This window comes from Charadrius vociferus, unplaced genomic scaffold (genome assembly GCF_000708025.1).
Source record: "Charadrius vociferus isolate BGI_N301 unplaced genomic scaffold, ASM70802v2 scaffold136, whole genome shotgun sequence".
In the NCBI taxonomy this organism is placed as follows: domain Eukaryota; kingdom Metazoa; phylum Chordata; class Aves; order Charadriiformes; family Charadriidae; genus Charadrius; species Charadrius vociferus.
In genome coordinates this window covers 4,307,324-4,321,567 of record NW_009648960.1, presented here as the reverse complement: position 1 = coordinate 4,321,567, position 14,244 = coordinate 4,307,324, and the positions used below count along the sequence as shown (strand labels likewise).

Sequence of the window (14,244 nt, the reverse complement as noted above, 5' to 3'; positions counted from 1 at the left end):
CACTAAAACATGTAAGTTTTTAATGTCTTAAATCTGCAAACAAATTCATATGCATAAAATACTCATTTTAAAAAATTAATAAGTCTAGAAAAATAATGGTAGTATCTAATTGATCATTAACGTGGGAACTATTTTCTTCTCTTTCTGTATGTGTTTGTGTCTCTTAGGTATTATCCTACCACATTCCTTTCCTTGTAAGTTCCATCGAGGACTTTAAAGATCACATTCCAAGAGAGACTGACATGAAGGTAATATTTGGCCCAAAGGGTGCTGGAGTCAGTTTAGGACCTTATTGAAAATATGTAAGGGGCAAGACATTCATGCTTAGTGTGAAAAATCCAGAAACCAAGAACACTTTTTTTTTTTTTCTTCCCCTAAAGAGCTAAGTGGTTGTGCATCTGCAGACTCCTAACGTTCTGGGGGAAAAAAACCCAACCAACTGACAGGATAAGCACAAGTGTCTAGCTGCCTGTGATCACATTTGAGAACTTCCATGGAAAGAATTAAGAACAAAATTTATCAAGTGTTAAAACATGACTAAGTGATAAAGGGAGGAATACTGAGCTGCTTTGTGGTGTGAGCAGCATAACTGGTAAAACTAGATGTCTCAAGGACTCTGTGTACGTGGTTGCATGTAATAGCTACAAGTGTGATTTTGACCTTAAGTTGAAAATTCTTGTGAATCCACCATCTGAAATGCTTAAAAATGTTAGCAGCTTAAATAAGGTGGCTTGCTTCTGAGCAGTAGTTTGTTTCCATCCAAAAACCCTTGCCTGGTACATCATATACCTTCTGGACACATATGCACAGTATCTGCAGCCTGGCTGGTTTTTTAATCTCTTATTGCAGCTTGGAGCCTAGGAAGGTTTGAAAGCTTCTTAATGGTATTGTGGCAATTTGATTTGCAGAGAATGTGTAGTGGGATGTGCATTGTGCAATTCTTGATTCACTTTTACGGAAACAATTTTAAGAAATCTCCTCTTGAGCAAAGTACGGTTTTTGAGGGCTGGAATATGTTGTTATTCCTGAACTTGAGGTTTACACTTTGCTGTTTACTCTTGAGGAAAGAAACTTAAATTGTTGTGTGTGAAGATTCACTAAATTAAAAAAAAAAACTTCTCCTTTTTAAAAGTACATTACAAGAACAGTTCAGAGTCCATAATGGTGGATACATTACAAGAACAGTTCAGAGTCCATTATGGTCCATTATGGCCTCATGATTTCAGAAGATACAGTTTAGCAGTCTGTCTGAAAATGAGTCAGAGGTTGCATGAAGAATATGATATGTTACTGACATTTCACACATATGCTATTTCACTCCAAAATGTAATCACATGCTCTTGGAAACTTGCAGTGCTGATAAACCAGTCATGAGTGTTTGATGTCCCAGAAAACATTGAAATGCATACCAGAATAGAGGAATTCTGTGGAAATGCTATGGAAAATTAACTTCAAGGATACTTGCTCATGATAAAAATTATATCAAAATGATGCAAGTTGCCTTTGCACTTCTCAAGAAGAGCTTTCCTAAAATTCTCACCTATAGGTAGAGAAAATCACTGATCACCAAAGCATTGTGTTCCATTATTGAACTTCAGGAATCAGCATGCAGAAGAGATGAGAAGGGAAGTTCATAGCTTGCTTTCCTTGATCTTTTCAGAAAGCATCTTAAACTCTCTGGTATCATAGGGATGCTGAAAAATAGGGTAGGATAAAGGCTGCAACAGTAATCACTGAAGATAGTATTTTACCGCTGATATTTTTAAGCTGTTGAACACAGATAATTTTAAACATCTCAGTGGATGTCTAAAGACATCACTGGACTCGTTTGTATCAGCAGATTTGAGAAGCATAGTACTTGCTGCTTCTCTTCTGGAAGTCACTGGAGTAATTTGCAGTCACTGGAATAATTGGATGGGGAAAAAAAAAAGCTATTTACTGCTAAATAAAACCATGCTGAGGACTGTTCCCTGGCTTATGCCACGTAACACCACCTGGTTGCCTATGTTTCATGTAATACTTGGCTGTTGGCCTTCTCTGGGCCTGCTGTAGTTCCATTGTTATTATTAAATACACCTATTTTGTGTGTGTTTTTCTAGTTCGAAGTGTCTGAAATAAAATTTAAGTGCTGTGGTACAGTCCACCATGGTGGTGTTTGCGTGATACCAACCATAGATGTCACATCCTGTGGTGTGGCATGATGCCATGTAGGCTTGTTTGAGAGTACATAGCTTGCCTGCATAAATTTGGAGGACTGTGCATGGAGAAAGAGCCAAACCTGTGTAGGCTTGTACATAGTGCCTACTGGGAATACTGGGAACTCTGACATGAACTACGCAGCAACTCTGCCAGAGCTTTGTCTTGAAAACAGCTTGTTGGAAGAGCCTGCACTGTGCTATGTGCCTGCTAGCAATTAAGCCCTGTGGACAATCAGCAGCTTATTGTTTGAGCTTTCTTCTGGCCTTGTCACATACAGCAGTGCAGTTGTAGGCAACAAAGGCTTCTTTTGGGACAGTAAGGCAGAATTTTATTTTATTTTTTTAAATGAAGGCACGTCAACAGACAGATCTTTACAAGGCTTTATACAATGGATTGGTACAATTGCCCAACTGGGCATATTTTAGGACATAATAACATAGTCATTTCCTATGTATGGAATTTACCAAGCAAAGCATAAATAGCTTTAAAGCTGACGATGAAATAAATACTTGTTATGAAATGTTATTTTTATTTTAATATCCTTGAAACTTATGATTTGGGGTGACTGGAAAATGGGTATTTGTTCTTTTTATTTGGTTATTTTTAATATTAAATTGTTGTGATGTCTTTACAGGCTTTTAGAAACAGGCTTGTATTTGTTCCACTGTTGCTCCTTAACCAGTTTGTTGTGAACCAGCTCTCATCCAGATCTCTGGAATACTTTTAATGCAGGATTGTACTGACTCTAATGTCGTATGCCCTGCTGACAGCATAGCACTGTGCAAACAGCATTGTATGCTTTTCATATCAGAACTTGCCCTTGGGTAGTCATGCTGGAGCACATGAATAAGGATAGTCTGCACAATATCCCCTACATGGAGCTGACCAACTATATATGAAAATTTATGGGCAAAGTGTAAATCTTTTCAAATATTAATGGCAGTAAAACACATTGCTAGCTTTCCCCATAATCCTTTGTATTTGGTATAAACCTGCTTTTGCAGAGAGTCATCTGAACTTACAGCTTCACATACTTTGTCCAAAAGGTAAATTGGGAAAAGAGAGAATAACCGTGTTGAATGTTTGTCAAGATGCTATCAGTTCCTCCGAGTGTTAGAGCCACTTAAGAGTCTAATTCTTGGCACTTGGAATCACTAGACACTGAATCTGTATCAAACTTGAATGCTGTAAGATTTCTGCCTTACTCTAATACTTCACCACATTGTGACTTTTGGCTTTTGTCTAAAAATGGTATATTTGCAGATGTTAGCTGATACTTTAGATCTGGTAGAGAAAATCTGCTAGTTTCCTTTGAACAGTGAAGAAAGATGTGGAAACAGCTAATTGGAAGTCAGGATGTTTGCTTTGGAGGTAATGTAGAAAAGTATACAAGCTTCGTTTGGCTTGACAAAAAGAAATTATGATTTAGCACACAAAGTACTGACCCAGCTGTTCAGTGTAGGTTAGAAACAAACAAAAATCTAGAGTCTCTTTATCTTGTTTTAGCCAAGTCTCTGAAATTCCTTAGTGCCTCAAACCCTAATGTGAACATTTTAAACACGACAGCAAAACTGTGCTTCATCATGTTTACACAAAAAGCATTCAATGTTGTCTTTTTTTGTAATTATCTTTCTTCTGGTCCTCAGGTGGCAATGAATGTATACGAACTGTCCTCAGCTGCTGGATTGCCTTGTGAGATTGATCCTGCCTTGGTCGTGGCACTGTCTTCCCAAAAATCAGGTAAGAAGTTACAACTTCAAAAATCTAAGTGTTAAAAACAAAAACAAAAACAACCAACCAACCAAAAAAACACCCACCAAACCAAAACCCCACATACACACATAAAAAAAACCCCACCCAAAAAAACACACCAAAAAGCTGGAGGAGCAAAAACATAATTGCAGCCAGGCATGGAAGTGTTTTAAGTGCTAGGAGGAGACTTTGGTATCTTGGGTCCTTTGTATTCCTTTGAACTCTGTAAATGGCATAAGAACATGAATTATTTGTGTCTGCTGCCTACTGATGTGTTAGCTTGAGAATCTTTTCAACCACATATGAATTAACTTGTTGACTTTAGAAAAGAATAACGAGTAGACGTTGAGGGAATTTAATAGCTAATGGTGAAAACTGCTGTAATTTAGAGACAATGAAAATAAGACCCTATTGAGAACAACTATGGGCATGATCAGTTCGGTTCTACAGATCTAACAAATCTGTCACGTAAGCAGGCACTAGGAGCCGAAATGCTAGCTGAACGCACTTCATGAATTTCAGAACATTGTGTTATGGGTGTGTTATACAAGTGTTAACATGGAGCTTACAAGGAGAAACATGGTAAAATAAACATGTTAATGTTCTAACATACATAGTGCTTCCTCTTATTTGCTTTAAAGCACCACCGTCTAAGCTTTTCGGTTTTGTTTACTCTGGCAGATTGGAAGGCATGAAAGCACTCTTAAGGGATTTTTGACAGTCGTCTTCAGCTTTTTTCCCTATCTTCCTTACTGAGCACTTTATTGCTTTTTTTCCCCCTGTACTATTCTGCTCAGCATATTAAAGTCTTAGTAACTAAATGGTTAGAAGTGATAGGATGGCAGCGGTTTGTCTTCATTCTTGTAGATAACAAACTGGACATTTTGAATCTCCACCCTTTGTCTTTTGGTGAGACTGACATAATGTTCCTCTTTTTGCGGTACAGACATTGAGTTTGTTGGGTTCAAATTTCAGTTTGGTCAAACATTTTATGTTCTAAACTATCTGCAGTTGAAAGGAAATACTTTAAGATGACTTCTTTAATTAAAGAACTTTTGTTTTCTTTTTAGAAAACATTAGTCCAGAGGAAGAATATAAAATTGCTTGCCTTCTCATGGTCTTCGTGGCAGTCTCCTTGCCGACTTTGGCTAGTAACGTGATGTCTCAGTATAGCCCCGCCATTGAAGGTAATGTAGAGTTGGCTAAATATTTCCTGTGAATGCTTTCTTCAGTTGTCCTGGTGGTTTCTTGAATAATTTTGCTTCAAATATTTACTTATATTTTGTAGTGAACAAAATTTAAAAATCACTGTAGCCCTAATCCAGGACAGTTCTTCTGAAAGTTACTTTAAAAAGCATTTACTTAACTCTTGTTTGAGATAACTTTCTATGAAAAATGAGTCTTCTACTTGAGATTTTAAGAACAGTTCAGATACTGTAGGGGGCAATCTCGTCCTAATATGTGGAATTGCTAGAGCATACATTAGTGTGAGACTTATTATAGACGTCTTAGTAATCTTTGCATTGGCTTTGGGCCACTCATACAAGGTGTCTTTTCTATATTTTATATGTTGTTCATATTACTAAGCATAAAATTTTGAAAACAGAATCTGGAAGGTGTAAGCTGTGCACAGGATTATATCCTAAACAGTAGTTTAACTTTTTTATTAAAAATAAAAAATAAAAAAATCTTTGCCTCAAGGAAATTCTTCGCATGTAATCCACAAAAAGAAAGTTCCCTTTCAGACAAAATTAAGTTTAAAAAACAAAACAAAACCAAACCTGACAAAACTGTTCCAACACACACAAAAGTCACCTTTCAGCTGTTCAAGCTATTTCCTTTGTGATGTGTAGCATGGCTCACATAAAAGACCATGTTTACTTTGCATCCATTTACTGGGTACAGCGTGTTTTTTCTATTTTTTGTTTTTCAAAGTTGCATTATTTTTAATCCAGTCAAAATTTAACTCGCAAAGAATGTCTAAACTGACTTCTGAAAATTTAAAGTACCACGAAAAGACCAAAAACTCTGAAAGGCTTATGTATCACTTTAGTCTAGTATGCAGATCACATTTTTTGAGAGACCCGAGATTGTTGTTTTAAATTGGGTTAATCAATGTTTTCTTCAATTTTGAGATGTTAGGGATTTGTTAACTCTAGTTTCATTTTAAACAGATAGTGTAGCCTTTTACTAGTTGTGAAAAAGTTGGATAAATCTCTCATGCAATGATTAGAAGTTGAAGATTCATTTTAAAAGTTGTGAATTTTAAAGTTAACACCTTTTTCTGATGAATAGGGAGAACAATCTGTAATCCGCAGAGTTGTGTCATGTTGTCTGTACTCTCACAGTATTTTTACGGCTTTTTGCGAGCTTTTGCAAAGTCAAAACCTGAATGAAAATATCAGAACATAGGCAAGAGCAGGGAATATCACATGATTGGTGAGGGGCACAAGTAGAAACTTGCTTGTTAAAGGACAGAGAGGTTGGTTCTTTTTACTCAGTCCAAATGGACTTGCTTATGCACGTTTAAGACCACATCTCTTAAATATTACTTGTTTATAAAAAAAGTTTTGTAAAGGAAACCCTCTGGAAGCACTCTCTGCTACCAGTTTCTTCTTTGAAAGCATCTTACCTACTGTAGAGTCTCAAAACGTACACTACTTGTTAGGGAGACAGTACTAAAAATTTTTAACAGTGATTATATTTTCACGTTCACCCCTCTGCAAATTTATTTCTAAGAATGTGAGTCAGGCTAGCTGGAAGTTCTCCAGCAGGTTAGAGCTCATGCAGGTTTGCTTTCCTCAAACTCCCTTCTCTTCCAAGGATCCTCTTAGCCCTCAGGGTCTTAATGGGCTGAAACAGATAATTCTGTCTTCTGCCTGTTAAGTCGTGTAGCTTAAATATTCCAGTTTCTGTGATTTCATTTACATCCAGCAATTCTTAACCTGAAGTCAGACAAAGCCTGTTTCAAAGTGGGTTCTTAAAGTAAGTGCAGTTAATAAGATCTCATAAAACTGACTGGAGAGAAGTTACATCTAGAACTCAAATAAGCCCGTATTAGGAGTTGCTACTGCTTTTATGAGGTGTGGCCTCTGTATTATGCAATTCTTTACTGAGTGGGCTCTTTTTTATTAAGAGGAAAAGAGTCTGGCAAAAGGAATATATAAAATATGTTCACTCTACAAAAATAACTGAACAAACAGAATAGACCTTGTCAGTCCTGCCTCCCTTGCATAATATTACTTTTTCTCATGTTCTGCTCTTATTGTAGAACATATGGCTTTAGACAGTTAATACAGATGCTATTTCCAGAATGAGAACTTAATAAAGGCTGCTTTTTATGAAGTACATTCCCTGGACAAATCCTGAATTTATCCATCAGCAAGTCACAGATTTGAAGGAGTTTCAGCTTTCTAATCTGGCAAGACGTACCTCCCAAATACAGACAGTTCTTGGACAGCTTTAGCAATGTCTGTGTTCTCTCTGCCTACTTCAAGATCAAGCCTGTTTCTTCCACTAGCCCTAGATAAAGGCTCAGACTCTCACAGATTTTTACTTTTGTTCTCGGTAAGAAATCTGCACTGCTAGTCAAATATCAGGCTAGAGGACTAATGTGTCATCTAGAGGCTAGAATAGAGCAGTAGTCTGCAAGAGACATAGACTTTTCTAACTTGTGAAGCATCTCACAGGTTAGAAGACAATTTGTCAGCTGAATTCCCTTGCAGATGCTTTTTCTACAGTCTCTGAGACATAAAAATGAAGTTAACTTCAAAAAATCAAGCCACTTCAAAACCAAATAGAAACTTAAATCAGCAGAACTAAGCAGAACAGATGTTCTTGACTGATGCTCAAGGGAAGTGGTGATCTGTTCTTTTTTTGGACTAGCATATTCATGCAGCAATATTTAATTAAAAAATAGGAGACAGTAGGAGTATCAGCTCTGAGGGGGCCGCTAGTGGAGATCCACAGGGATCTTTGCTGGGACCTACTAGTCAACGTATTCATAGACCAGCCAGAAAGAGGGTGAAGAGCGAGGTGAGAAAATTTTCATATCATGTGAAGTTATGGATGCTATTAGAGGAGTAAAGAGCTGCAGATAGATATTATGACATTGAGTAAATTGTGCAATAAAATGAAAGATAAAATTCATTTTAAGTAAGAATAGCGATAGGCATGGGGAAAACAATTAATTTTTCTCATGTGGAGTGATGGGGTCTATCTGACCTCACTATTCAGGCATGATCTTGGAGTTACGATAAATGACTGAATGACAAAATGAGCTCAGTGCTCAGCAGTGGTCAAAAAGAATTGGTCAGGATCAGTAGTGTTCGCATGCGTATATGCTTTTTAACTCCTTCAAAGACCCCCCTCCTGTCATATGCCAGCACTTCCCCAAGATACTTGCCCAGATGTCTATTAATTTTGTTCTAAAGTGGTAGATTTGACTTCATTTGCCTGGAAGAGGTACTGAGGAGGAGTTCTTCTGCTGTCTTTGAAAACTGGTGTCATTTAATCACCTTCCAGGCCTTTGAAGCCTGGGTTAATTTTAGGCAAGATGTTATGTACAGCACTTAGCAATTGGACAGTTTTGTTCTTGAGTTCCTGTAAATCTCTTGGGTGAATGCTGTGTGGGCATGACAACTTCTTCATTTGCACAGAGGGGAGAAAAATAGCCAATTAGCTAGAAAAACTCCTGCTTGTGGCTTTTTAGCCTAGTCAAGTGGTAATACTCAAGTTTTGTAGAAGCCATATAAACTTCCAATATGTTATTTTTTCCTTATTTCTACAAGTCACAGGGATCTTTGTCAGGTTGCTGTCACCATTACAGCATTCAGAAGGGAGATCTGTACTTCTGGTTGCTTTCCTGATACCAAGTTCAAAGTACCCAGTACTTTGCTCCCGTTGTATAAGATGCTAAAAGTTGATCTTTTGTTGTGACAGTCTGTTTACTCTTTGGTGATGCTTTCTGAAGAATACTGTCATTTTTAAAGGTGATGCTGAGGTAATTTGTATATGTTTTTGTTTAGGGCATTGCAACAACATTCATTGCTTGGCAAAAGCTATCAACCAGATAGCTGCAGCTTTATTTACCATCCACAAGGGAAGCATTGAAGACCGTCTTAAAGAATTTTTGGCCGTATGTATAACTTCATTTCTAGAGCTAGATCCTCTAAAAAGAGAGGAACGCTCACCCTCTAATGCCCCTTAATCTGTTTTTATATATAATCTAGCTTGCACAGTGCTGTCATTAAATTATCAATGTGTTTGTCGTTGCAAGTGTTAACCTTTACAGCGACAATCATCTGTGAGTAATCTTAATCACAAGGGTGTACTATAAAGATTTAGATTGGTATGGATGAGTATTGATTAACCAACATTTAGTCGAATAGCAATATTGCTTCATAATGATTGTAATGTTACTTATTTTCCTGTAGTTATAGACTGCAGAGAAACTAAAGTTATTGTAGAATACAGCGTTGATTTTGATTAGGAAAAAATCAGGTCTGGGCAAATTACTTTTTGAAGTCTAGCGATAGGTTAAAATCCATATCCTAACAAGAAAAATAGCTATTGACTTCAGGAAGTATTTTCAAATTCAGGTGGAAAATGTAATATTAATTTGGGATACAGTGCAATTGATTTCATAAAAATCTCGTTTTGGTGTATAAGAGAAAAGCGTGATGTTAATGCAAGTCTATATGTAGCTTAAATTTAGTAGTAGTCATTTAGCAATAGTCATCTCTGTGATGTTGGAAAGTAACAGTAGCAAATCAATACAAGTGTCATAATTGGGGGTTTTTTTCAGTATAATCTTTAGTATTTTAGCACATGCTGTCTCTTACGTGTGTGGCACATGACAGGGAAAAGAAACGTGCAATGCCTATAAAATCCAGATTTTGTCTAGCAGACTCTTTCCCATGATGTGTCTGACTCTTCAGTTTATTTTACTTTTTCAGAGAAGGTAACTCCAGAGTGCCTTTTGAGTTGTACCTTTTGACATGTCTGCCCTTCTTAAACAGTAACTGTCTGATAGCGGTATGTTACGGGGATATGTGGGGAGAGAAATTTTTATGCTTTAGAGGAGGCTGAAGATCAAAGCTTCTGAAATCCTTAGTGATGGTTAGAAAAAAAAATCAAAAGCCCTTAGGTGGTGGTGATGCATTTTAAGTACATTTTGGTGTGCTGCCTGAGTAGAAATAGAATTTTTGAAGTGGCTCTTAATTAGCCAATACTTGAAGGGAAACTAAAGGCTAAAATGGCAGCTTCACTTTACTTTTTAAAAATTACTACTGATTTTGAGTGATTCTTGTTTCTTGCTGTTTGGCCTTGAAATACATATTAAAAAAAAAACAAAACACCCTTCCCCCCCCCTTATTTTAGGTGCCTTATGCACTTACTGGGGGGTGAGATAATGGTAACTTTCTGTAACTGGAAGTCCACAGAAACGCGTTTTGTTTCGGGTTGTTTTTTTTTTTTTCTCCTTAAAAGGATCTTTCATTTCTGGAAGTTCCTTGCATTTGGTAAAACAGAAAAAAAACCTTTGGCCATTGACCTTGTCTAATGCAACTGCTGGCTGTAAAAGATGAAAGAGAAATGGTTGTGTCAAGTTGCATACATTTGACAAGTGAAGGAAACCAGTATAGTTTCATGTGGTAAAAACACTTTTGGTATGAGGTTTGCATTTTTTCAGTGTTTACGAACTGGTTTCAGGCCACTGCTTTTATTGCACAGACCATGACTTGAAGGTTCAGATATTTTGATAATCTCTCTTTTCTAACACCTTTTATATATCATTTACTGTTAGTTTGAAAGAAAAACATTTCTGTTAAGAAGAAAACGTAGTGCTGGGGATGATCTGCTTTCCTGTCAAAGTCAATTAAATACAGAAAAAAAAATTGCTAGGTTATTTAATACTGATGAGTATGTGCTAAGATTATTTTTGAAGTATGTGCATTCACTTTATATTAAAAATTGATTAATGACAGAATTTGTTCAAGAAGAATCTTGATTTAGATTTTCAAGTTAACATTTTAAGTTAAAATTCATTTCTGGTAAACGTGATTTAGGCATGTTGCCACTGCTTGGTGCAAAGACATGAATGATGACTGTACATCTGAAAGTTGAAAAGAATTTCTGTAAGGCATGAAAACATGGGTTAACAATGCATCTGCAAATTAAGTATTTTACTGTATTCTGTCATCCTGAGTTTGTAAATACCTAAGTACATGTTACAAGTTTCTGGGATATCTTTTAAAACTAGTATTGTAGGGTTGCTCCTGATCTGATAAAGAATTATTCCTTTACATTTAGGATGAGATTTCTTCAATTAAAAATATAGTTTAGGAAGTAAAACTTAATTTGTCCTTCTGTTGCAAAATGGGTATAACTTCAAACAATAAAAACTCCACCCACTTTGAATCTTATCAAAATGCAGTAAGTTTATATGCATTTTGGGAGGGACAGAGAAAGTGAGATCTTGATCCCATGGAAGTACCGTCATTGATTTCTGTAGACTTCATAATGGTCAACCAATGATAACAACCAAAAATTATTTGCAATAAATTATTTCGCTTTTTGTATTAAAATAGTACATGTTGCTTATTAAACGCTGCTCGAAATAAACAAAAATGGCTCATTGAGACTAAAGCCCAGTGATGGTTCATGTATTCAGGATTACTTACTTTCCTTTGTAGTTACTAGTACACCCTGGTGTCTGCCTAAGATATCGATTTCTTCAGAAAGTTTTTGTGTGTTAAAGCATTGATCAGCTTCTGCTATTTTGCTATTGTTTTACTAATTGCTTTGAAATACTCATTTTTATGTAGCTTGCATCATCTAGTCTACTGAAGATTGGCCAGGAGACGGACAAAACTACTACAAGGAACAGAGAATCTGTTTACCTACTACTAGACATGGTAAGCTTTTGTCTATTTTATGTGTTATTAACTTAAGGAATAGGCTCCACCTTGTATCATTCAACAAGAGAGGGTTCGGTGTCACTTCATGTGCTGTAGGTCATCAACCAGTGGAATTAATTTTTGTCATTCTCCCTGGCATTCTAATATTGGAAATGAATTTTTTTAATTCCCCCAAAACACACACACACTTTTACCAACATTTTTACCATCGTCCTTTGTTGTCTAGAACATTGTATCACACTGTTCAGTTCATTTTCATTGATCATGTAGTACATACAATATTAAAATGAAATCTCACATTAAAGAAGCACTGTTCAGAGTGTGTGTGGGGAAAATCCTCTTGGCTGAGTGGTTTTCCTTTCAGTATTCTGTATCTTTTGGAAGTGGCAGGAGTGCTATATGTCTATATATATGGGAAAGCTAAATGACTAGTTTTGAGAAGTGATGAGTTTATAGAAATGTGTTTCTCCCCAACATTTAAACTTTGTATTATTTCTTTTTGCTGAGAAATATGTGAGTGTTGTTGTGGTGGTGCAGACCAGCAGTATCTCCATGAAACAAATTAGCAGCAGCAGACAGTAGAAGGTGTTCTGCAAAACCGTGCGTTTCTGGTATTTTTCAGATTGTGCAGGAGTCTCCATTCCTGACAATGGATCTCTTGGAGTCTTGTTTCCCTTACGTCTTGCTGAGAAATGCATACCATGCTGTCTACAAACAAAGTGTCACATCCTCTGCCTAAGTATCTACCTACTGGAGATAAGACATAGCACGCATCTATGTGGCCTCAGTTTTATCTGTAAACTGTGGAGCTATTTTACTTTATGGCCTGATGAACAGTTTTGTGGATTATAAACTTTTTCCATAAAGTTGTATTTCTGATCAGTGGTTTCTTAATATGGTTGTACTACAATATAAGCTTGGTTTATTTTAGATTGCACATTCATGGAAAATCTTTTTTCTCATTTCTTCCTTTTTTTATTTTAGAGCATCAGTTATGTTTAAAAAAATACTACTTCTGCTATATGTTTTTTGATATTGATCATGCAAAAGAAAAATTGCTTGTTTATTTCCCAAAAGAAAAATGTATTTAGTGATTATTTTAGATAGTGTAGCTTTCATCTGTGTGTAAATTATTTCATATAGGGAGAGTTATAATCTTGTACCTATTGTTCTTATTGAAAACAAATATTGGATGTGCATTTCTGTGAAGTAATTACAGCATTTCTAGTTTTATTTTGAAACATTCACCAATGTATGTACTATGACACTATCTAACATTAAAAATCTTATAGGACTGCTTATCTTTCAGACAGCGATCCTCTCCCGATACTTTTAAACAACAGCAAGTGGTGTTGTTTGTATAAAGCATAGTGGAAATTTTTTTTAAACTAACTTCTGTGGTGCCCTGTTGGCATTAACACTACCATTGTACCCTGATGTATAATAAACATTCTTACACATTTATCACATGTTGATAAAATGTTAGCCCTTAACCACTTTTTATATGTTTTAAATTTTTGAAATTCAAGTGTACCTTCCATAACATACAATAAACACTAGACTGTATTATCTGTAGGTGAATTATTTTTAATATAAATGTTATCCTAGTATTTTAAGCTTAAACTGTGCTGTTGTGCATTGATTTACATCTCACAGTTCATTAAATATCAATCCTTAGAGCTTTTATGTGAAGACTTCTTTTAATCCTTCACCTTTTAGCTTCTGCGATAGTGAATCTTGTAAAAAGTTGGAATAAGGAATTAAAAACAATGTAAAAAGTGTCAGTTTAGTGCCATTATCCTTTATATCTTAATTTTACATAATAAAGCGAGAAAAGCATTTATATAGTACGCAGCGATGCCAGTTGTACCCACAGAAATAAGTGTATTGTTAAAGTATGAAACTTGAAATAATCATAAAACAGGAGAGTGTTGCTAAAACCGTAACATCAAGACATTACTGAGACAGATGTATAATAGGCCTTTTTTTATCAGTCGTGCAAATTGGCATGCAGGATAGCGTTGGCTCATTTAGCCTGAAAGCTGACCAGATGGTTGTGCTCTTTAATCCCCAGCATATAAAAGCTGTGTGTTTCTCAACAGGCTCTGGACATTGTATAGAGCCCCTGTTCTTGGTGCAACTTACGTGCGTGCTGGTAACTTTTTCTATTATGAAAGAGCTGTTGTGTGCTCAGTTACAATAGCTTCCTCTGTCCAGAGGAAAAAAAAAAAAAACCTGGAATAAAATTGTCCTAAGGAAGTAAGGTAGTACATCTGTATTTTTCCTAATTACGCATTTTGTTATAACCATGGGACTGTTTTTAAATTGATAATTTAGTGCCATAATGAGTAAGTTTGTTCATAAAGAAGTTAGG

General features: G+C 36.0%; 1 protein-coding gene across 1 annotated transcript in view; it reads left to right on the top strand.

Annotated features, from left to right (window-relative positions):
• Positions 1–13,654, top strand: part of NCKAP1 (NCK-associated protein 1) — a 59,516-nt gene extending 45,862 nt beyond the window's left edge. Inside the window, exons 27-32 of the mRNA XM_009887603.1 lie at positions 168–248; positions 3,846–3,939; positions 5,022–5,138; positions 8,979–9,088; positions 11,778–11,867; positions 12,493–13,654. Of these exons, the coding sequence (XP_009885905.1) occupies positions 168–248; positions 3,846–3,939; positions 5,022–5,138; positions 8,979–9,088; positions 11,778–11,867; positions 12,493–12,609 (609 nt within the window). The 3' untranslated portion in view covers positions 12,610–13,654. The remainder of the gene's footprint in view (positions 1–167; positions 249–3,845; positions 3,940–5,021; positions 5,139–8,978; positions 9,089–11,777; positions 11,868–12,492) is intronic.
• Positions 13,655–14,244: the final 590 nt, after the last annotated feature.